The 25939-nt window shown below is 42.4% G+C and overlaps 1 protein-coding gene across 3 annotated transcripts in view; it reads left to right on the plus strand.

Annotated features, from left to right (window-relative positions):
- LOC106570306 (retinoic acid receptor beta) overlaps positions 1-25939 on the plus strand; it is a 282569-nt gene that overhangs the window by 158453 nt on the left and 98177 nt on the right. For all 3 annotated transcript variants that reach the window (XM_014142481.3, XM_014142480.3, XM_014142482.3), the window contains one exon: positions 20755-20903. In XM_014142481.3, the coding sequence (XP_013997956.1) occupies positions 20755-20903 (149 nt within the window). The remainder of the gene's footprint in view (positions 1-20754; positions 20904-25939) is intronic.

Genomic DNA, 25939 nt, shown 5'->3' on the forward strand with positions numbered 1-25939 from the left:
ATTGGGAAAGTATTCAGGCCCCTTGACTTTTTCCACATTTTGTTACGTTACAGCCTTATTCTAAAATGGATTAAGATACTTTTTTTCTCTTCAATCCACACATAATACCCCAATATGACAAAGTGAAAACAGGTTTTTAGATATGTGTTAAATTCAATTGATTGGGCATGATTTGAAAAGGCACACACCTGTCTATATAAGGTCTCACAGTTGACAGTGCATGTCAGAGCAAAAAACAATCCCTAAGGTTGAATGAATTGTCCGTTGAACTCCGAGACTGGATTGTGTTGAGGCACAGATCTGCGGAAGGGTAGAAAAAATTGTCTGCAGCATTGAAGGTCCCCAAGAACACAGTAGCCTCCATTTTTCTTAAATGGAAGAAGATTGGAACCACCAAGACTCTTCCTAGAGCTGGCTGCCCGGTCAAACTGAGCAATCGGGGGAGAAGGGTCTTGGTCAGGGAGGTGACCAAGAATCCAATGGTCACTCTGACAGTGCTCCAAAGGTTCACTGTGGAGATGGGAGAACCTTCTAGAAGGACAACCATCTCTGCAGCACTCCACCAATCAGGCCTTTATGGTAGAGTGGCCAGACGGAAGTCACTCCTCAGTAAAAGGCACATGACAGCCCGCTTTGAGATTTCCAAAAGGCACCTAAAGGACTCTCAGACCACGAGAAACTAGATCCTCTGGTCTGATGTAACCAAGATTGAAATATTTGGCCTGCATGACAAGCATCACGTCTGGAGGCAGCATCATGCTGTGGGGATGTTTTTCATCAGCAGGGACTGGGAGACTAGTCAGGATTGACGGAAGGATGAACGGAGAAAACTACAGAGAGATCCTTGATGAAATTCTGCTTCAAGTACAGAGAGATCCTTAATGAAAACCTGCTCCAGAGCGCTCAGGACCTCAGACTGGGGCGAATGTTCACATTCCAACAGGACAATGACCCTAAGCACACAGCCAAGACAACGCAGGAGTGGCTTCGGGACAAGTCTCTGAATGTCCTTGAGTGGCCCGGACTTGAACCCGATCTAACATCTCTGGAGAGACCTGAAAGTAGCTGTGCAGCGACTCTCTTCATCCAACCTGACAGAGCTTGAGAGGATCTGCAGAGAAGAATGGGAGAAACTCCTTAAATACAGGTGTGCCAAGCTTGTAGCGTCATACCCAAGAAATCTTGAGGCTGTAATCACTGCAAAGGTGCTTCAACAAAGTACTGAGTAAAGGGTCTGAATACTTATGTAAATGTGATATTTCAGTTTTTAATTTGTTATAAATATGCAAACAATTCTAAAAATCTGTTTTTGCTTTGTCATTATGGGGAATTGTGTGTAGATTGATGAGGGGGAAAAAAACTTGAATCCATTTTAGAATAAGGCTGTAACGTAAAAAAAGGTGGGAAAAGTGAAGGGGTCTGACTACTTTCCGAATGCTGTCTATGAGACAGACCCTTTTTTTCTGACAAGAATGATGCCACACATTCACTAACTCTCTTTACACACTCCATACGCAGAACATTTCTAAACATGTTTTTTTTTACTCACTCACTCAGAGAAGTAGGCTAGTCTGTCTGTCCTATCACACACTCATGAGAAGAAGTCAGTGGTTTGCAGTCAGATAATAACCTTAGCTTATGGAATACTTGCCTTATCTGTGTGTGTTTGCCTGAGGCCCCTCCACTCTGCTTCTTGAGAAGGCGTGATCTCCTGGCAATATAAGTGTTTGTTTAAGCCCCCCCTCCACTTGATTTATTTTGATAGTATGACGACTGGAGAGCAGATAATGTTAAGCACTGCTGTACTGTCGGTCATGTCACTACACTTCCCAGGACGTGTTTGCTCTACAGGCACAAATCACAGTGAAGTGGCCCTTATCAGTAACAGCGAAAGTGGAGAAGGTGTCTACTATTCACCCCCTACTCACCCCACTTCACTGCGCTCCTACAGTAGGCTACATTGGTTTTACATGAATAGCCTCTCTTTATTTGTTTAATTAGATTTGTTTATATTTTGCATTTGTATGCCCCATAAAATATAGCAAATTAGTTTATCTAGCAAAAGATTTAATCCCACATAATCCTATAGTTTCTACCTAAATCTGATCATCTTATTTGATGGTTTAGCTGAGCTGTTATATGTGCATACTGTGTGTATCCTATGTATAAGAAAGGTGTGGGTGTGTTTGCCTTTGTGTGAATGCCTTACATGAGAGAATAGAGGGAATGCAATAACTGTATTCCATAGATTTATAATAGTCTCCAGGTGTAGTAGCTAGTGCAGTGTTCCATTCATGATTGATAAGACTATTAACTTGTCACTGTGGTGTGATCACTAATAGAAAAGGTCATAATTTCTCATCATTACAGTACACCACTGTGTGTTCATTGTGTGTGTGCGTGCTTGTGTATGTGTGTGTGTGTGTGTGTGTGTGTGTGTGTGTGTTCTACCTAATTAAATCATCTTGAACAGTAAAGTATAAGTAACTCATCATGTTCATTAATCACCACACACAAGGTGCCTTTGATTAGCATTTCAATGCAATTAGAAAACCATTTTCCATTCATGCACAGAGGGTGTGTGTGTGTGTATGTGTATGTATGTGTGTGTGTGTTGCAAATTATCCTGATAACAGACTTGCTTGTATTCATCACCAAGGCATTGTAGCAAAACAAGATTGAACCGATTGGTCAATCTTTCTTTCCCCCCACTATTTCATATGCATAGACTACATACACATTAGCCTTGTGGCATTGCACTCGTCTTGCAACGCTCTGCCCCCTTTCATGTTTAAGTAAGGAACAGTTTAAATGGGACTTTCATTTAAAGAGCTTCCCAGAGAGGTCATTGTAACGTAGTTTTTTATTCATTCATTTATTCAGTGCAATGGAAGCCCCGAGGGTGTCAATTAGATCTATTCACTATGAGCATGCACAAGCATACACACTCACATACACACACATAAGCCTTCTTTTTTTAGAATGAGCAGGAAAACAGATTGTTGTACGAAGGATACAATGAGAAGGTGTTGGTGTGTTTGTGTGTGTGAGGATATTATGATGTTTGATGCATGCACTAAAACATAGAAATCATTTCTAAATTCATAGCTTAGTTTTATATTATGGACATTGTTCTTTGTATTTGTTTGTTTTCCATTATAGAATGGATATCAGGACAGTAGTGTACAATATATTAGTTATCATAGGTACTATTATGTATAGGCTTATAGAATTCAAGGTTATTGGTGAATGCAATAACAAATATATATATTAACTGAAAATTACAATATGAGGATAATCTTTGAGAAACTTGAGAATATTTGATGTATTGAATCCTTTGATAGGAGTGATAGTCATACGGGTATAACACTACACGACAATAGAGTATGAATGGTTTCTCTTTGTCTGTAATCGATATGGCATTGGAAGCTGTAATCCCAAGGCCTTTCGGGACTTGAATACCAACATTGAAACGATTCACACGTTCACTTATAGGGTCTAAGCGCTAGCCATTGTCAAGTAAAGCATAAAATTGATGGTAAAATGACTTGTTCAGATATTTCTGAGGTTAGTTGACTCTCATCCCTTTGTCGTCTTATTCTTCTAGTGAAGTAGGTAATACTGATTTGTATTGCATGGATTATGTATGACATGGGCAGGCATAATAGTTAATAAAGTGTGTGTGTGTGTGTGTGTTTGTGTGGGTGGGTGTGTGTGTTCACGTGTATGTGTGCACATGCACGTGTTTTTGTGTGTGCCTGCATGCTTAAGTGTGTGTATTGTGTGTGTGTGTGTGTGTGTGTGTGTGTACACGTGTGTGCTCCCATACACATGTATCAACAGTCTCATGTTTTCTCTGCAGTTACATCCTTGTAGCTGAACAACAATGTCCAATGCCAAGTTCTCCCTTTGTTGTAAACAATGAGCAGACAGACAGACCATGCTTGAGATAACAGCATGATATGTTAATTAGGCCCTGTCCCTGTTCTTCTCTTCAAGGCTTAATGTGATTCAGATAGGGACATGAAAGACCATGGTCACAGCTTTCACACCAAGCTGATTTTGCGGGCATGTGACAGGACAACTAAGAGGTTGGAGGGGGGATGGATGGGGGGATAAAAAGGAGGGTAACAACTTTGAAACGGTGCTGGTGTGGTGTGGTGTTCCAGCACCACTGCCCGCTGGTCCCAGATCTGTCAGGCCATTCTCTCTGTTTGGCAATGACAATGACCATAGGATTTGGCTATACAGCACAAACAGATCTGGGACCAGGCTATGCCACCTAAGGGGCCAGGGTTCTGATCTGGAAGCACGGTTTCGACTGCTACAATCATGCTTCAGTAATGCAGTTTAACTGACATCCGGCCCAGAAAGTCAAATTTGAAAATTTCTAATAAGACACTTTAGTCATCATCTTTGTGCACAAAAGATCCACTGAATTGTTCATATAATTGTTGCTGAGGTCGATTTTCTTTCCCCCCATCACTCACAGCTGAAGATATTAGCATTTTATATTCATCCAAAGTTTGCCATGTTTTTGGTTGCTCGCTCTGCTCCATGTGCGCACTGAGTGCTAATGCGCATGTGAAGTTGGGCCGTGTAAATCATATGCAACCCAGATATAGACGTCCATGAATGTGAGTAGATTACGTTGAAAACAATGGTCGAACATCTTGGAAGCAGTTCACTTACCCTCCCGAGGAAGAAATTCCCACTGAGAGAAGCAACGGACTACATTGGAAATAGGAAGAGTGCTTTTATTTTATTTCACTCTTACATTTGTCAGATGTCATTCTGACATGATGGATGGTGACTCACTTTTATTTTACTGCTAAAAATGAAACAATTTGCAGGAAATGCATTTTTCTATTTTTGCTGTAGAACCACTGAATCATTAGACTGATGGGGTTTCCAGACTTCTTTTGAGCAACTTCCCAGCAAACCAAATTTGTTTCTGTGAATGTTCTCAGAACATTCGTCAGGTTGCAGCAAATGTTCTCATAACACAAAAACTGTCCAGTTGTGCTGATGATTAAACAATGATTGTATAAAACATTTGCCTGATGTTGCAAGAATGTTATCAGAAAACATTTTTCTGTTCTTTAAAGGTTTCCCGAATGTTTCATTAGGTTAAAAGAACTTAATGTGAATCTTAGCTAATGTTCTGGGAATGTCCCCTGATTGCTGGGTGGTCTCTATCTCAGAGATTAGTAGCCTGTCTAATGCAGGTCTCCTTTACTGCTAAGGTTCCAAAGTATGACTTGTAACAAAATCAGACATCTTGACATGTTCTAACAACTCCAGAGTGTGTGTGTGTTCCAACATCCCCAGAGCTGACGTGTGGATCAAATTACCGCTTAATGTGCCTGCCATAGACTGGAGAATCATAAAAACGTCATCAGGCTCTTATTTCTAAGAAAGGATTAAAAAGAATCGTATCACATTTCTCTCTTTGCCTCTCGATTCCTCTCTTTATTTGAATGTTCTCTCTCTCTCGCTCTCTCTCTCTCTTTCCCCCTCGTCTCTCTTTATGTCTGTCTTAGCTTCTTGTTGCACTTTATGAAAGCTTTGGAGTGCCTCGCACCTGTTGCATCGCTCAGGAAAGTGAGACCTCTGGTTCTTTATACACCCACTGTTTCCAATTTGCCTTTAACCTCAACAGGTCACAGGGTGGGCGACCAAAGGTCAAGGCAGGGAGGGTGGCTTGGAGGTTAGCCACAGTCACATGACATGAACCTCTGATCCAAACATAGTGCCCTTCAGTAGTTCAAACCAAGGTCCAGTGCCTAACCCTGACACCTCTATCTAGACCCATTTAGAAGCTGTTGGCCTTCAAATGAAATGAAATCAAATTTTATTGGTCACATACTCATATTTAGCAGATGTTATTGCGGGTGTAGCGAAATGCTTGTGTTCCTAGCTCCCACAGTGCAGTAGTATCTAACAATTCACAACAATACACACAAATCTAAAAGTACAAGAATGGAATTAAGAAATACATAAATGTTAGGACGAACAATGTCAGAGTGGCATTGACTAAATACAGTAGAATAGAATACAGTATGTAAACATTATTAAAGTGACTAGTGTTCCATTATTAAAGTGGCCAGTGATTCCATGTCTATGTATATAGGTCAGCAGCCTCAAAGGTGCAGGGTTGAGTAACTGGGTGGTAGCCGGCTAGTGATGACTATTTAACAGTCTGATGGCTATGAGATAGAAGCTGTCTCTTGGTCCCAGCTTTGATGCACCTGTACTGACCTTGCCTTCTGGATGATAGTGGGGTGAACAGGCCATGGCTCGGGTGATCTTTTTGGCATTCCTGTGACATCGGGTGCTGTAGGTGTCTTGGAGGGCAGGCAGTGTGCTCCCGGTGATGTGTTGGGCAGACTGCACCACCCTCTGCAGTGCAGTTGCCGTACAAGGTGATGATATAGCCCGACAGGATGGTCTCAATTGTGCATCTGTAAAGGTTTGTGAGGGTCTTAGGGGCCAAGCCAAATTTCTTCAGCTTCCTGAGGTTAAAGAGGTTCTGTCGCCACACTGTCTGTGTGGGTGGACTATTTCAGATTGTAAGTGATATGTACGCCAAGGAACTTGAAGCTTTCCACCTTCTCTACTGCGGTCCCGTCGATGTGGAAATGGGCGTGCTCCCTTTGCTGTTTCCTGAAGTCCACGATCAGCTCATTTGTTTTGTTGACGTTGAAGGAGAGGTTATTTTCCTGCCACCACTCGGCCAGGGCCCTCACCTCCTCCCTGTAGGCTGTCTCGTCATTGTTGGTAATCAAGCCTACTATTGTTGTGTCGTCTGCAAACTTGATGATCGAGGTAGAGGCGTATGTGGCCACACAGTCATGGGTGAACAGGGAGTACAGGAGGGGGCTGAGCACACACCCTTGTGGGACCCATGTGTTGAGGATCAGTGAAGTTGAGGTGGCCCGTCAGGAAGTCCAGGACCCAGTTGCACAGGGCGGGGTTCAGACCCAGGGCCCCAAGCTTAATCTTACATCTAGATGTTCCGCTAGCGGAACACCGCTCCAATATCCAATGATAGGGTGTGGCGCGAATTACAAACTCCTCAAAAATCCCAAAACTTCCATTTTTCAAACATATGACTATTTTACACCATTTTAAAGACAAGACTCTCCTTTATCTAACCACACTGTCCGATTTCAAAAAGGCTTTACAACTAAAGCAAAACATTAGATTATGTCAGGAGAGTACCCAGCCAGAAATAATCAGACACCCATTTTTCAAGCTAGCATATAATGTCACAAAAACCAAAACCACAGCTAAATGCAGCACTAACCTTTGATGATCTTCATCAGATGACACTCCTAGGACATTATGTTATACAATACATGCATGTTTTGTTCAATCAAGTTCATATTTGTATCAAAAACCAGCTTTTTACATTAGCATGTGACGTTCAGAACTAGCATACCCACCGAAACTTCCGGTGAATTTACTAAATTACTCACGATAAACGTTCACAAAAAACATAACAATTATTTTAACCTGTTGGGGGTAGGGGGCAGTATTGACACGGCCGGATAAAAAACGTACCCGATTTAATCTGGTTACTACTCCTGCCCAGTAACTAGAATATGCATATAATTATTGGCTTTGGATAGAAAACACCCTAAAGTTTCTAAAACTGTTTGAATGGTGTCTGTGAGTATAACAGAACTCATATGGCAGGCAAAAACCTGAGAAGATTCCTTACAGGAAGTGCCCTCTCTGACAAGATCTTGTTCTTCTTGTCTCTGTTTATTGAAGACTGAGGATCTTTCCTGTAACGTGACACTTCCTACGGCTCCCATAGGCTCTCAGAGCCCGGGAAAAAGCTGAATGATATCGAGGCAGCCCCAGGCTGAAACACATTTGCGCGTTTGGCAAGTGGCCGATCAGAGGACAATGGGCTTAGGCGCGTGCACGAGTTGACCCCGTGCTTTATTTTCTTTCGTCTTTTTACCGAAACGCAGATTCCCGGTCAGAATATTATCGCTTTTTTACGAGAAAAATGGCATAAAAAATGATTTTAAACAGCGGTTGACATGCTTCGAAGTACGGTAATGGAATATTATGACATTTTTTGTCACGAAATGCGCCATGCTCGTCACCCTTATTTACCCTTTCGGATAGTGTCTTGAACGCACGAACAAAACGCCGCTATTTGGATATAACAATGGATTGTTTGGGACCAAACCAACATTTGTTATTGAAGTAGAAGTCCTGGGAGTGCATTCTGATGAAGAACACCAAAGGTAATAACATTTTTCTTATAGTAAATCTGACTTTGGTGAGTGCTAAACTTGCTGGGTGTCTAAATAGCTAGCCCTGTGATGCCGGGCTATCTACTGAGAATATTGCAAAATGTGCTTTCACCGAAAAGCTATTTTAAAATCGGACATATCGAGTGCACAGAGGAGTTCTGTATCTATAATTCTTAAAATAATTGTTATGCTTTTTGTGAACGTTTATCGTGAGTAATTTAGTACATTTTTTGTAAATTCACCGGAAGTTTGCGGGGGGTATGCTAGTTCTGAACGTCACATGCTAATGTAAAAAGCTGGTTTTTGATATAAATATGAACTTGATTGAACAAAACATGCATGTATTGTATAACATAATGTCCTAGGTGTGTCATCTGATGAAGATCATCAAAGGTTAGTGCTGCATTTAGCTGTCTTCTGGGTTTTTGTGACATTATATGCTAGCTTGAAAAATGGGTGTCTGATTATTTCTGGCTGGGTACTCTGCTGACATAATCTAATGTTTTGCTTTCGTTGTAAAGCCTTTTTGAAATCGGACAGTGTGGTTAGGTTAACGAGAGTCTTGTCTTTAAAATGGTGTAAAATAGTCATATGTTTGAGAAATTGAAGTAATAGCATTTCTAAGGTATTTGAATAACGCGCCACAGGATTCCACTGGCTGTTACGTAGGTGGGACGATATCGTCCCGCCGGCCCTAGAGAGGTTAAGAATTATAGATACAGAACTCCTTTATGCAATCGCTATGTCCGATTTTAAAATAGCTTTTCGGTGAAAGCACATTTTGCAATATTCTGAGTAGATAGCCCGGCCATCATGCTAGCTATTTTGACACCCACCAAGTTTGGCACTCACCAAACTCAGATTTACTATAAGAAAAATTGGATTACCTTTGCTGTTCTTCGTCAGAATGCACTCCCAGGACTTCTACTTCAACAACAAATGTTGGTTTGGTTCCAAATAATCCATAGTTATATCCAAATAGCTGCGTTTGTTCTTGCGTTCAAGACACTATCCGAAGGGTGACGCGCCGGCGCATATCGTGACAAAAAAAATCTAAATATTCCATTACCGTACTTCGAAGCATGTCAAACGCCCGTTTCATTGTTCTCAGATCGACCACTATCCAAATGCGCTACTGTTTTTCAGCCAGGGACTGGAGAGTCATCATTCAACGTTCTGGCGCCTTCTGAGAGCCTATGGGAGTCTTAGAAAATGTCCTGTTATAGCAGAGATCCTCTATTTTCCATAAAGAGGCTGTAGAAGGCCAAAAAATGGTCAGAGAGGGCACTTCCTGTATGCAATCTTCTCAGGTTTTGGCCTGCCATATGAATTCTGTTATACTCACAGACACCATTCAAACAGTTTTAGAAACTTTAGGGTGTTTTCTATCCAAATCAAACAATTATATGCATATTCTAGTTTCTGGGCAGGAGTAATAACCAGATTAAATCGGGTAAGTTTTTTATCCGGCCGTGAAAATACTGCCCCCTATCCTAAACAGGTTAATGACTCAAGCCAGCTGGTCTGCGTATGCTCTGAGGATGCGGCTATGGATGCCGACTGGGCCGGCAGCTTTGCGAAGGTTAACGTGTAAATGTCTTACTCATGTCGGCCACAGAGAATGAGAGCCACAGTCCTTGGGAGCGGGCCGCGTTGGTGGCACTGTGTTATCCTCAAAGCGGGCGAAGAAGGTGTTTAGCTTGTCCGCGAGCAAGACGGCGGTGTCCGCGATGTGGCTGGTTTTCCCTTTGTAATCCGGGATTGTCTGCCACATACGTCTCGTGTCTGAGCCGTTGAATTGTGACTCCACTTTGTCTCTGTACTGATGTTTTGCCTGTTTGATTGAATAACAGAGGGAATAACTACACTGTTTGTATTCAACCAATTCCCAGTCACCTTGCAGTGGTTAAATGCGGTGGTTTGTGTTTTCAGTTTTGCGTGAATACTGCCATCTATCCACGGTTTCTGGTTCCCTATACACTTCCTGATGAACTCAGTCACTGTTTCCGTGTATACATCAATGTTATTCTCAGAAGATACCCGGAACATATCCCAGTCCGCGTGATGAAAACAATCTTGAAGCATGGATTCCGATTGGACAGACCAGCATTGAATAGACCTTAGCATGGGTACTTCCTCTTTGAGTTTCTGCCTATAGGAAGTTTAGGAGCAAAATGGAGTCGTGATCTGATTTTTCCGAAGGGAGGGCGAGGGAGTTGCAGTGGTTGAGCGTTTTACCAGAGCGAGTACTGCAGTCAATGTGTTTATAGAACTTCTGTAGCGTTTTCCTCAAATTTGCTTTGTTAAAATTCCCAGCTACAATAATTGCGGCCTCAAGATATGTGGTTTCCGGTTTGCATGAGGTCCAGAGTCATTCTTTGAGGGCCGTCGTGGTATCGGCTTGAGGGGAATATACACGGCTGTGACTATAACCGAAGAGAATTCACTTAGGAGGTAATAGGGTTGGCATTTGATTGTGAGGTATTCTAGGTCAGGTGAACAAAAGGACTTGAGTTCTGTATGTTATCACAATCACACCATGAGTAGTTAATCATGAAACATACACCACTGCCTTTCTTCTTCCCGGAGAGTTCTTTATTCCTGTCTGTGCGATGTACTGAGAACCCAGCTGGCTGTATGGAATGGGACAGTGTATGGAATGGGACAGTGATTCCGTGAAACAGAGTATGTTACAGTCCCTGAAGTCTCTCTGGAAGGAGATCCTCACCCTGAGCTCGTCTACTTTATTGTCCAGAGACTGAACATTAGCGAGTAATATACTCGGAAGCGGTGGATGATGTGCACGCCTCCTGAGTTGGACTAGAAGTCCACTCCGAATACCTCTTCTCCGCCGGTGGCGTCTTGTAGCAGCCTCTGGGATAAGTTCAATTGCCCTGGAGAGTGCTGACAAAGGATCCAATTCAGGAAAGTCATATTCCTGGTCGTAATGCTGGTGAGTTACCACCGCTCTGATATCTAAAAGTTATTTCCGGCTCTATGTAATAACACAAAAAATACTACAAAGTTGCTTAGGAGCTAAATGCAGATCTGCCATGTCTGTCGGCACCATTCAGTTTCAGTGGCTCTTCTAGATGCAGTTTGATTGGTTCCCTCTACTGGGAGACACTTTTGCACTTGATGTGTGCCGTCCTGAAATCTGACTAGACAGACCGTTTCCCTGTGAGTTTTCAGCATCCCCCACCTGTCAGCACCCCATGACCAGTGTCAGTCTGCTGTCTGTTTCCACCGTTCTCTCTCCTAATCTAAAAGTACTTTTCCCTCATCTTTTTCTAGACAAGGCATACATATTTTTATAGTTTCTATCTTCTCTTCCAGTCAGTGTTTAAAGAAGGGATTATAGATAACCTTCTGAATTAAATGTGTACTACAGCCTACAGCCCTACAGCCAGTGCTGCTCCGTCTCCCTCCCACCGCAAAGCTGCTTCTAATTTGGTGTACTTTGGGTGAACTTCGACTGTTTCCTATTGACTCTCTTTCTCCACCCGCCTGGTGTATGTGAGCTGTTTGTGTGAGCTACGTGCTCCTGCAGTAAACCCAGAGGAAGAGGGGGAGAAAAACACTTCCAGCTTGAATAAACGGCCAGGGGAGAGGTGGGGTTGTGGAGGGAACTGGATGTACATGTGTGGCTCTAGTAAGTTAGGCCGTACTGTGGTATTGGTAGGACAGTTTCCTCGTGCGACACAGCACTCTAGTGTCTACTAGCGATAGTTTGGGTTTTAGAAAAATGTAGTTATCAGTGCCCTCAACTGTATCAATTCAGGCCAACGTGTAGGTGTAGTATATCTCCTAATTCTTCCCGTACTGCCCAGTGCTTGTCTCTCCACCTCTCCACCTCTTCACAGGTAGTTCATCACAGCTTCCTCTCAGTATAGCCCAAACACACAACAGGCTAACCCCAGGGACACTCAGGAAATGCATCTCTGTCTTTCATTCTCTCTCTACCCATCTCCATATTTCTCTCTTATGCACACTGCCTTTTCCCTATCTCTTTTTTATTTTCCCTGTCTCGTTCTTCCTGTTAATTTTCTCTCTCTGTTTGTTAAAAGTAGGGCCATTGTAAATGGATCGCTGCAGTATAACAGTCATTTGGACGTAACTGTGGTCTCATGAGTACAGTGTAGAAACCGTCCATGTCCTGATTCCATGTCGTTGTGATATAATTGTGCTAAATGGTGTGTGTGGGTGTGTGTGTGGAACAGATCTTGCCTTAGGTACCTCCCTCCTAGCCATCTGTGAGGTCCGTAGACCATGTGGGTGACGAGTCCTGATTGTTTTCATGTCACTGGTCATCTGTCTATCTGACCGTTAGCATGGGGACAATGTGGTGGACAGCAGGTAGGGACAGGTGGACATAGTGAGGATAGACATGGTTGATTGGCCCACACATTATTTTTTAGTGACCTATAGGACCCTTCTTCTTCTTCTACTACTTCACCACCCACAGCAAGCCATAGCCATAACAGTGCTCCTTCCCGACTCAGCCTCTGTCTTTTCGCTTATTCTTTCCCCCCATTCAGAGGTTGACCTCCCTCCCTCCTCCTCCAGGCCGGGTGTGTTTTCCTGTTTGACCATGCTGGCTGGTTCAGCAGGGGGCTAAGAGTTCAGCAGGATAAGCTATGAGACATTTTTCACACACACACACACACCACACACACACACACACACACACACACACACACACACACACACACACACACACACACACACACACACACACACACAGACACACACTCACACACACACACACACACAGAGTATTCTCACATGCACACTGACACAAACACACACTGCTCCCACCTCTTGGTTCGTCTTGTCAGTCGCTGGTCTTTAGTCTCTGTAATGGTGCTGGTGTGTAGGTATGTTAACATGTGGTGAAGTTAGTTCGCTGCAGAGCCAAAGCTTAATCACCCAGAAAATTGAGAAAAAGCTCCCCAGCGCCCGATATATAGTGCTGTACACGCACACACACACACACACACACACACAGAGACACACTCACATAGACACGCGTACACACAATCAAACACACATACACACAACACCAAAGGGGGGGAATGCATCTGCCTTTATGTGCTCTATCTGTCTGCAGGTAGCCACACTCCCAGATCCAACCATGAGTTTCAAATAGGCAGCGCCGTGTGTCATGTAAAAATCTTCCCAGAATGAAATAATTCCCAATCGTTCTGAATGTGTTGTGATTGTGATGTCATGTAACATTTCTCACAGCGTGAAATTGTTCCCAGTTCAGTAATTGCACGCTTGTCTCTTTGTGTGGATGGCTGAGCTCATGTGGCTGTCTCACACACCCTCCCTCGCCCTTGATTTAGCTAGCTAGCATAATTAGCAGTCAGTTGGTCGAGATGGCTTGTTCTCAGAGGTGTGCAGTTTTAGCTTGTTTGTATAGCTAAATAAACAAATCTAAAAGGTAGATTTTAGCCAAAGTATAAACAACTGTTTCACAACTCCACTTGTTACTTTTGATAACCAAATGTATTTAGCTAGTGATCTGCCATTCTGTGCATCACATGATAGGCTACACTAGCTAGCTAGCACAACTAGCTATCTTATAACTTTACCCACCATTCTTGAGTGGAAAGTAAATGGCAGCACCGCGAATAAATGCAATGCCAATTTGTGGTAAAGCCAAATAAACCATTAAAACTACTACCAAAGATTGATATAGCTAACCCATGGTACTGCAATTTCTCCAAAATAATCTGTTTTTGCTGTCATTTGTCACTTTAGCCTGTAATGTGGAACTAAAGACTTGACTGTGTTGCAAGTGTGTCTTCCAACTTTGTCACCAGAATATTACCAAGGAGAAAGCAAGTCCTTGATGTCATTTATGGCCATATATTTCATTAGTGGGTTGATAAAAGAAATTGACTGTGAAATATTTGAGTGAACAGATTTTATTTCAGGGTATAAGAGGAAAAGACAGGCTATCCAAAAGAAATATATCATCCTCCCACTGGCAGATATTAGACCATGTAAACCTGCATAAACAGGTCATGTCTCAGCAATCTACTGTCTTATAGCAAGTGTTTGACACTTTAAAAATACAATTTAATGAATTGATATGACCCCACCCCACACCAAATTGAGATGCTGACCAACAAAAATAAAGTCGTAGATTTCTGTATATTTCCAACCATTTAGGGTTGTTTTTGTCGCAATGCTTTTCTCTATCTTGGCCAGGTCGCAGTTGTAAATGAGATCTTGGTTCTCAACTGGCCTACCTGGGTAAATAAAGGTGAAATAAAAAATAAAACAATTTAGGGTGATAGAATGAACCAAGGTTCAGCACTATGGCTGTTTTTACACAGGCAACCAAATTCTGAACTATTGGCATAAACAATAATTTGGCAAAAGACCAATTAGTAGAAAAATTATCAGAATTGGGCTGCATGTGTAAACACAACCTATGTAGCTTCATCAACCCTCCTTGAAGAAGGTGCTGAAATGTAGGTTATTTCCATTAAATCAGGGGTGTCAGACTCATTCCATGGAGGGCCTGGTGCACGTGTCAAATTCATTCCATGGAGGGCTGAGTGTCTGCAGGTTTTCGCTCCTCCCTTGTACTTGATAAATTACAGTCACTAATTAGTAAAGAACTCTGCTCACCTGGTTGTCTAGGTCTTAATTGGAATGAACTGCAAAAATCACTGAAGCTGGAGACACATATCTCCCTCACTAGCTTTAAGCACCAGCTGTCAGAGTAGCTCACAGATCACTGCACCTGTACATAGCCCGTCTGTAAATAGCCCATCTATCTACCTACCTCATCCCCATACTGTATTTATTTATTTATCTTGCTCCTTAGCACCCCAGTATCTCTACTTGCACATTCATCTTCTGCACATCTACCATTCCAGTGTTTAATTGCTATATTGTAATTACTTCGCCAACATGGCCTATTTATTGCCTCACCTGCCTTATCTTACCTCATTTGCACACACTGTATATAGACTTTTTCTACTGTATTATTGACTGTCTGTTTGTTTTACTCCATGTGTAGCTCTGTTGTTGTATGTGTCGAACTGCTTTGCTTTATCTTGGCCTGGTCGCAGTTGTAAATGAGAACTTGTTCTCAACTAGCCTACCTGGTTAAATAAAGGTGAAATAAAAAAAATTGAAAGGAAAAAACAAAAACCCTGAAGACATTTCTGCAATAACATACAACATTTTCTTATGTAGCCCTTTACACTCGTACCCGGCAACTTTTGCAGATGTTTTGTTGTCTGAGTGAGGGAAATGCTGTAAATTTAAGAAGACTGTATTTTGAAAGATGAGACGTTGAAGATTATAATAAATACCTGTCATACACAGTGTCAACGTTTTTGATCACTATGTTGATGTACAGTTAGTTACAAGATGACATGGCGCCATACCCTGGGTTATTCTGAACAGAATTAGCCTATGTTTGTCTATTGTAAAGAATGCACTCATAATGATTCCTTTCTATGCGCACCAAATTATGATCCATTTCCCTGAATTGTATTGCGAAAGCCTAACACTAATATCGTATTTAAAACTTCGCTAGTGTCATGTCCTGACCAGTAAAGGGGTCATTTGTCATGTAGTATGGTCAGGCGTGGCAGGGGGTGTTGTTTTTGTGTGTTTTGGGGTTGGTTTATTTAGAGGGGATTTGTTCTAGTTTTCATTTTCTATGTTCGTTTTCTATGTGTGGCCGAGTATGGTTTCCAATCAGAGGCAGGTGTCTTTCGTTGTCTCTGATTGGAAGCCATACTTAGGCAGCCCTTTTTTCCTTTGGGTTTGTGGGTGGTTGTTTTCTGTATAGCCGTGAGCCTTACGGAACTGTTTGGTCGTTTGTTTATTTTGTTTCAGTGTTCTCTCGAAATAAAGTAAGAAGATGAGCACTATTCCCGCTGCGCCTTGGTCTGTCCCTTACGACGCTTGTGACAGCTAGTCATGTTGGCAATAGAACAAGCCTTCAAATGATGACCACCTGACCCAGATTGCTATTTATAATGAACCATTTCTAGATTGCGTAATTGTGTTATGGCGAGGATGCAGAGTTGTGTTCCAAACAAAACTACAAGTGTGCTTGCTCTAGTTCCTCAATGGCACAGCTAGGAAAGCTCAAAGAACACACCTTATAGTTGAAGTGCATAGAAATGACTTAGGAACTGTGAACACTTTGTGAACACTTTGTAGATGTGTGGCCACTTGGAGACACCAGTTAGTCTTCTCACTCATACCCTTGTCATTACTTTGTATTATGTTGCACCTACCCCATATTTTCCAGGAATATTCTTATTATGTTACTGATTGTATTCAGAGTATTTTCAGATTTCGATAATATTTCTGCTATTGTTCTGTCCTCACCTTTGGTCTGATAATTTCCCCATAATCTCCAAACTGTTCCCTTTCAATTACTACCATGGTTATACAGTGGAAGTCGGAGGTTTACATACACCTTAGCCAAATACATTTAAACTCAGTTTTTCACAATTCCTGACATTTAATCCTAGTAAAAATTCCCTGTCTTAGGTCAGCTACGATCTCCACTTTATTTTAAGAATGCGAAATGTCAGAATAATAGTAGAGAGAATGATTTATTTCAGCTTTTATTTCTTTCATCACATTCCCAGTGGGTCAGAAGTTTACATACACTCAATAAGTATTTGGTAGCATTGTCCTTAAATTGTTTAACTTGGCTCAAGTGTTTCGGGTAGACTTCCACAAGCTTCCCACAATAAATTGGGTGAATTTTGGCCCATTCCTCCTGACAGAGCTGGTGTAACTGAGTCAGGTTTGTAGGCCTCCTTGCTCGCACACGCTTTTTCAGTTCTGCCCACTAATTTTCTATGGGATTGAGGTCAGGGCTTTGTGATGGCCACTCCAATACCTTGACTTTGTTGTCCTTAAGCCATTTTGACACAACTTTGGAAGTATGCTTGGGGTCATTGTCCATTTGGAAGACCCATTTGCGACCAAGCTTTAACTTCCTGACTGATGTCTTGAGATGTTGCTTCAATATAGCCACATAATTTTCCTGCTTCATGATGCCATTTATTTTGTGAAGTGCACCAGTCCCTCCTGCAGCAAAGCACCCCCACAACATGATGCTGCCACCCCCGTGCTTCACGGTTGGGATGGAGTTCTTCGTCTTGCAAGCCTCCCCCCTTTTTCCTCCAAACCTAAAAATGGTTATTATGGCCAAACAGTTATATTTTTGTTTCATCCGACCAGAGGACATTTCTCCAAAAAGTACGATCTTTGTCCCCATGTGCAGTTGCAAACCGTAGTCTGGCTTTTTTATGGCGGTTTTAGAGCAGTGGCTTCTTCCTTGCTGAGCGGCCTTTCAGGTTATGTTGATATAGGACTCATTTTACTGTGGATATAGATACTTTTGTACCTGTTTCCTCCAGCATCTTCACAAGGTCCTTTGCTGTTGTTTTGGGATTCATTTTCACTTTTCACACCAAAGTACATTCATCTCTAGGAGACAGAACGTGTCTCTTTCCTGAGCGGTATGACGGCTGCGTGGTCCCACTGTGTTTATACTTGCATACTATTGTTTGTACAGATGAACGTGTTACCTTCAGGCGTTTGGAAATTGCTCCCAAGGATGAACCAGACTTGTGTAGGTCTACAATTTTTTTTCTGAGGTCTGATTTCTTTAGATTTTGTCAAGCAAAGAGGCACTGAGTTTGAAGGTAGTGCTTGAAATAAATCCACAGGTACACCTCCAATTGACTCAAATTATGTCAATTAGCCTATCAGACTTCTAAAGCCATGACATGTTTAAAGGCACAGTCAACTTAGTGTATGGTAACTTCTGACCCACTGGAATTGTGATACAGTGAATTATAAATAATCTGTCTGTAAACAATTGTTGGATAAATTGCTTGTGTCATGCACAAAGTAGATGTTCCAACTGACTTGCCAAAGCTATACCAGAAGTCCCCACAAGAATAGTAAACAAACAAAAATTGGACCAACTGGGGACATTTTGTTGGTACCCACATGGTCAAATGATATTTCTAGGGGGTTTAGGGTTAAGGTTAGAATTAGATTTCGGGTTAGGCACTAGAGTTCGTTTTAGGGTTGGAGCTAGGGTTAGGGTTAAGGTTAGGTTTACGGGTTAGGGTATGGGTTAGGGTTAGGTTTAGGGTAAATTGGATTTTGAATGGGACTGAATTGTGTGCCCCCACAAGGTTAGTTGTAGACAACTGTGTGTGCTTTGGAAACGCTCTGATATATAATCTGTCATTACCAATGTGTTATATTCTACACAACATGTTGTAGCATCTGTAGTGTTCAGTACTGTACCAGCTGCAAAGATTTCTATATATTTCTCTTATGGTCACTAGTTGTGCTACAGCTTGCTGATGTGAACACGCAACAGCTTGGTTTACATATTACATGTGATGCATGTCCCTCGATGTTGCCACACACACACACACACACACACACACACACACACACACACACACACACACACACACACACACACACACACACACACACACACACACACACGAACACACACACACCTTTACATATTACATCTGATTAAACACATGATACATGTCCCCCACTGTCTCTGGCCCTGCACGGCTTGTCTCTCTCACTCACATTACATATTAAAGTGGTGGATCGTATCTCCCTCCCTGTGACAGAGTGTGTGTGTGTGTGTGTGTGTGTGTGTGTGTGTGTGTGTGTGTGTGTGTGTGTGTGTGTGTGTGTGTGTGTGTGTGTGTGTGTGTGTGTGGTTGGTTGGTCGGTCCATTCCTCATACGATTTCATTATAGAAGAGGTGGCTTCAACACTGCGGCTGCAGACTGCAGCAAGACTGGAGACTCCAAAAACTGAAAAACATTTTGTAGGCTACATTTGCAGCAATGAGCTAGCACACACACACACACACACACACACACACACACACACACACACACACACACACACACACACACACACACACACACACAGACACACACAGACACACACAGCTAGCTGACCTGACTTCAATAAAAACAAATATCTTTCTGTCCTCATAAATTATACCAAGTTCCAGGAAGAGGGTGTTTGCACTTCAGAGAGAAAACATTAATGCAAGTGAACTGCTTGTTTTCATTTATTTAGACTCAACTTATTGAATGAATATTTGGACCAACATACAGTCAGTAAACAAGCACTAAACAAGCACAAGAACATGAATCAGAGATGTTTGCGTAGTACGATATTGATTACTATCAGCAACACACTATATACAGATGATAGCAAAGTGACTCACTCCAACTGACTAGCCAGTTGCACTAGTTTCTGTTTGCTTTGGGATTTGATTGACAATAACAAGTCTGTTTGATTCACCAGAGGGGAAGCAGAGGTCACTATGAATCATGCAGTAGCACTATTATTCACCGTCATGACAGTTCTACACTCACACTGTCCTTTATATATCCCAAAGAGATTGGCAATATAACAGGTAAACAAACATGGACAAGCACACAGAAACACACACACACAATGGGTCAATGTGACCCATTTTTGACCCATCTACTGTATGTGTCAAGTTGGCCCAGAACACCTTTTTGAACATAATACAAGGGTAAATTGAATTCCACGTGGGGCCAAGGGCCAGAAACAGATCGAGGGGTTGTTCGCTAATAGATGTATAATTGAGTTTAAGCTGATGAAGTATGGAAGAATATAATCTAATCAGTCAACCAACATGCTCCCAACAAACCAACCAACACTGCTCTGATCTGCTCAACTCTCCATGCAGATAGATCTATAGACGGTCAGGCCCTTGATCAAGCTACATATATTCCTGAGTAGGGTTGCAAAATTCTGTGAACTTTCAATAAATTCCTTGGTTTTCTCAAAATCCCAGTTGGAGGATTCCACCCAGGATTTCTGGAAAACCAGGGAATTTATTCAAAGTTGAAAGGCAATAACATGAAGTAATCATGGACAATTTCCACTTTAATAACATTTATTTTTTCAACCTTTATGTTTAAACTCAGTCAAGCCACAGGCGGACTTTTCAAAACCCATTAGAAAGAAACCCACTGGCTCAAAAGTTTGCTTTTGTTCACTCTGAATGACTGCTGTATCAGTCAGACCACTAGGGTTGTTCTGAGAACTCATTCCAGGGTTCTGGAGGTTCTATATGAACTCATTCAATATCACAATCTTTGTGTTTCCGTTCCAGTAACATCATAATAGAAATAAAGTGGCCACTCAGAACCACTGTAGGATGAGTATGTGGACACAGTAATTGCATGCCAATGATTTGCTACTGTGTGCCCGGATTTCAGTTCATTCAGTACCTTTAGTTCACTCACTCAGGAAATGGGTTTTGAATCCTCTACCATTACCATCCTGTCCCATACTAAAACATGAACCCTCTTATTCTTTCCACAAAACATTTTTCCATCTGGGACTAATAAAGAACTAATCATCTTCTTCTGTTGTGTCTCTGCAGCCATCGAGACCCAGAGCACCAGTTCTGAGGAGCTGGTCCCAAGTCCCCCGTCCCCCCTGCCCCCGCCCCGTGTCTACAAGCCCTGCTTCGTGTGCCAGGACAAGTCCTCGGGGTACCACTATGGTGTCAGCGCCTGCGAGGGCTGCAAGGTAAGTCAATGTTCCGTACCGACATATACACCAAAACCATCAACGTATACACCCCAACCAGCAACATACACACCAAAACTATCAATATACACACCAAAACCATCAACATATACACCAAAACCAGCAACATATACACCCCAACCAGCAACATACACACCAAAACCTTCAATATACACACCAAAACCATCAACATATACACCCCAACCAGCAACATACACACCAAAACCATCAATATACACACCGAAACCATCAACATATACACCCCAACCAGCAACATACACACCAAAATCATCAATATACACACCAAAACCATCAACATGTACACCCCAACCAGCAACATACACACCAAAATCATCAATATACACACAAAAACCATCAACATGTACACCCCAACCAGCAACATACACACCAAAATCATCAATATACACACAAAAACCATCAACATATACACCCCAACCAGCAACATACACACCAAAACCATCAACATATACACCCCAACCAGCAACATACACACCAAAACCATCAATATACACACCAAAACCATCAACATATACACCCCAACCAGCAACATACACACCAAAACCATCAATATACACACCGAAACCATCAACATATACACCCCAACCAGCAACATACACACCAAAACCATCAACATGTACACCCCAACCAGCAACATACACACCAAAATCATCAATATACACACCAAAACCATCAACATGTACACCCCAACCATCAATATACACACCAAAACCATCAATATACACACCAAAACCATCAACATATACACCCCAACCAGCAACATACACACCAAAACCATCAATATACACACCAAAACCATCAACATATACACCCCAACCAGCAACATACACACCAAAACCTTCAATATACACACCAAAACCATCAACATATACACCCCAACCAGCAACATACACACCAAAACCATCAACATATACACCCCAACCAGCAACATACACACCAAAATCATCAATATACACACCAAAACCATCAACATATACACCCCAACCAGCAACATACACACCAAAACCATCAACATATACACCCCAACCAGCAACATACACACCAAAATCATCAATATACACACCAAAACCATCAACATGTACACCCCAACCAGCAACATACACACCAAAATCATCAATATACACACCAAAACCATCAACATATACACCCCAACCAGCAACATACACACCAAAACCATCAACATGTACACCCCAACCAGCAACATACACACCAAAATCATCAATATACACACCAAAACCATCAACATGTACACCCCAACCAGCAACACACACACCAAAACCATCAATATACACACCAAAACCATCAACATATACATCCCAACTATCAACATGTACACACCAAAACCATCAATATACACCCCAACCATCAACATATACACCCCAACCAGCAACATACACACCAAAACCATCAACATATACACCCCAACCAGCAACATACACACCAAAACCATCAATATACACACCAAAACCATCAACATATACACCCCAACCAGCAACATACACACCAAAACCATCAACATATACACCCCAACCAGCAACATACACACCAAAACCATCAATATACACACCAAAACCATCAACATATACACCCCAACCAGCAACACACACACCAAAACCATCAATATACACACCAAAACCATCAACATATACATCCCAACTATCAACATGTACACACCAAAACCATCAATATACACCCCAACCATCAACATATACACCCCAACCAGCAACATACACACCAAAACCATCAACATATACACCCCAACCAGCAACATACACACCAAAACCATCAATATACACACCAAAACCATCAACATATACACCCCAACCAGCAACACACACACCAAAACCATCAATATACACACCAAAACCATCAACATATACATCCCAACTATCAACATGTACACACCAAAACCATCAATATACACCCCAACCATCAACATATACACCCCAACCAGCAACATACACACCAAAACCATCAACATATACACCCCAACCAGCAACATACACACCAAAACCATCAATATACACACCAAAACCATCAACATATACACCCCAACCAGCAACATACACACCAAAACCATCAACATATACACCCCAACCAGCAACATACACACCAAAACCATCAATATACACACCAAAACCATCAACATATACACCCCAACCAGCAACATACACACCAAAACCATCAACATATACACCCCAACCAGCAACATACACACCAAAATCATCAATATACACACCAAAACCATCAACATGTACACCCCAACCAGCAACATACACACCAAAACCATCAATATACAGTGAGGGAAAAAAGTATTTGATCCCCTGCTGATTTTGTACGTTTGCCCACTGATAAAGAAATGATCAGTCTATAATTTTAATGGTAGGTTTATTTGAACAGTGAGAGACAGAATAACAAAAAAAAATCCAGAAAAACGCATGTCAAAGATGTTATAAAATGATTTGCATTTTAGTGAGGGAAATAAGTATTTGACCCCTCTGCAAAACATGACTTAGTACTTGGTGGCAAAACCCTTGTTGGCAATCACAGAGGTCAGACGTGTCTTGTAGTTGGCCACCAGGTTTGCACACATCTCAGGAGGGATTTTGTCCCACTCCTCTTTGCAGATCTTCTCCAAGTCATTAAGGTTTCGAGGCTGACGTTTGGCAACTCGAACCTTCAGCTCCCTCCACAGATTTTCTATGGGATTAAGGTCTGGAGACTGGCTAGGCCACTCCAGGACCTTAATGTGCTTCTTCTTGAGCCACTCCTTTGTTGCCTTGACTGTGTGTTTTGGGTCATTGTCATGCTGGAATACCCAATCCACGACCCATTTTCAATGCCCTAGATGAGGGAAGGAGGTTCTCACCCAATATTTGACGGTACATGGCCCCATCTATCGTCCCTTTGATGCGGTGAAGTTGTCCTGTCCCCTTAGAACAAAAACACCCCCAAAGCATAATGTTTCCACCTCCATGTTTGACGGTGGGGATGGTGTTCTTGGGGTCATAGGCAGCATTCCTCCTCCTCCAAACACGGTGAGTTGAGTTGATGCCAAAGAGCTCCATTTTGGTCTCATCTGACCACAACACTTTCACCCAGTTGTCCTCTGAATCATTCAGATTTTCATTGGCAAACTTCAGACGGGCATGTATATGTGCTTTCTTGAGCAGGGGGACCTTGCGGGCGCTGCAGGATTTCAGTCCTTCACGGCGTAGTGTGTTACCAATTGTTTTCTTGGTGACTATGGTCCCAGCTGCCTTGAGATCATTGACAAGATCCTCCCGTGTAGTTCTGGGCTGATTCCTCACCGTTCTCATGATCATTGCAACTCCACGAGGTGAGATCTTGCATGGAGCCTCAGGCTGAGGGAGATTGACAGTTCTTTTGTGTTTCTTCCATTTGCGAATAATCACACCAACTTTTGTCACCTTCTGACCAAGCTGCTTGGCGATGGTCTTGTAGCCCATTCCAGCCTTGTGTAGGTCTACAATCTTGTCCCTGACATCCTTGGAGTGATCTTTGGTCTTGGCCATGGTGGAGAGTTTGGAATCTGATTGATTGATTGTTTCTGTGGACAGGTGTCTTTTATACAGGTAACAAACTGAGATTAGGAGCACTCCCTTTAAGACTGTGCTCCTAATCTCAGCTCATTACCTGTATAAAAGACACCTGGGAGCCAGAAATCTTTCTGATTGAGAGGGGGTCAAATACTTATTTCCCTCATTAGGGGGCACTGGTTGGTCGGGCTAATTGAGGTAGTATGTATATATGTACATGAATGTATAGTTAAAGGATGTACCTGTGTGCGTACAGAACATACAACCCTTTGGTTGACACTCCAGTCCAGTGTGGTTCTGGAGGCTGAATAGTCATCTTCATTCTATCTCTCCTGCTGTAATCAAAAGTCTGGAATGTCTGGAATTTAGGCCTGGGGGGAGGAGAGGGAGGGTGGTGATCAACTCTCTCACTGGGGTCAGGGTCAAACACAGGTCTCTCTGGCCCTCCTATCCAGCCATGAATCTAACGCTATTTACATTTAACATTTTTGTAATTTAGCAGACTTACAGTAGTGAGTGCATACATTTTCATTAATACTGGTCCCCTGTGGGAATTGAACACACAACCATTGTGTTGCAAGTGCCATGCTCTACCGACTAAGCCCAGCTTAGGTCTGGTGTGACCCCGTACCTCCAGCCCCACGACCTGATAATACCACCTAGAGTCAGACATACAGCAAATATATACAGTACCATGGGGGTATAGATGCATTGAGGTTAGAACATAGCTACAGAAATATGGGGAAGTCAATAGAAAACACAAACAAATGCATGCAATCACACACACACACACATATACACACATCAATAGAAAACACACGCATGCACACACACACACACCAAACATAACTATTTAGTGGGGCCAAGCACATTCCTTCTACTCCTGCACCCTGACTGGACTGCAGATGGTATCAGCTCTGAAATAAAAGGACAGATGGGGGTTTAACTTGTAAGCAGAATGAAACAGACAGCTAGCGCTCTCTCTCTCTACGGTGATTCTGATAATATGAGATATGGCCTAACGTGGTGGGGTGATTTAATTCCATAAATACATCTATCCTCTCTTTCTCTCTCTCTCTCTCTCTCTCTCTCTCTCTCTCTCTCTCTCACTCTCACTGCCCCCCATCTCTCTCTCCTCGTCTCCCTTCCTCTCTCTCTTCTGTCTCTCCGCTGACTGGCCAGTAGCAGGATGTAAAAATAGCAGAATTCATGGTATAATAGCTTTGATTTCTGTGACATCTTGACTCGGGGGGATTAAGCCAGAGATTAAGGCTTTTTCCTTGTTGTATTCCTGTTTCCATGGCGAGGGCATTGTTGTCATGGGGTGTGAGGGCCGAGCCCCTCCATTGGACAGAGTCAATTGAGCGTGCTCTCTCTCTCCGCAGCTGTAGGGTTTTAGCTGCTAAATCACTGCACACTCTGTCTATCTCTCACTCT

Source organism: Salmo salar, chromosome 14, assembly GCF_965601325.2.
Source record: "Salmo salar chromosome 14, fSalSal1, whole genome shotgun sequence".
NCBI lineage: Eukaryota > Metazoa > Chordata > Actinopteri > Salmoniformes > Salmonidae > Salmo > Salmo salar.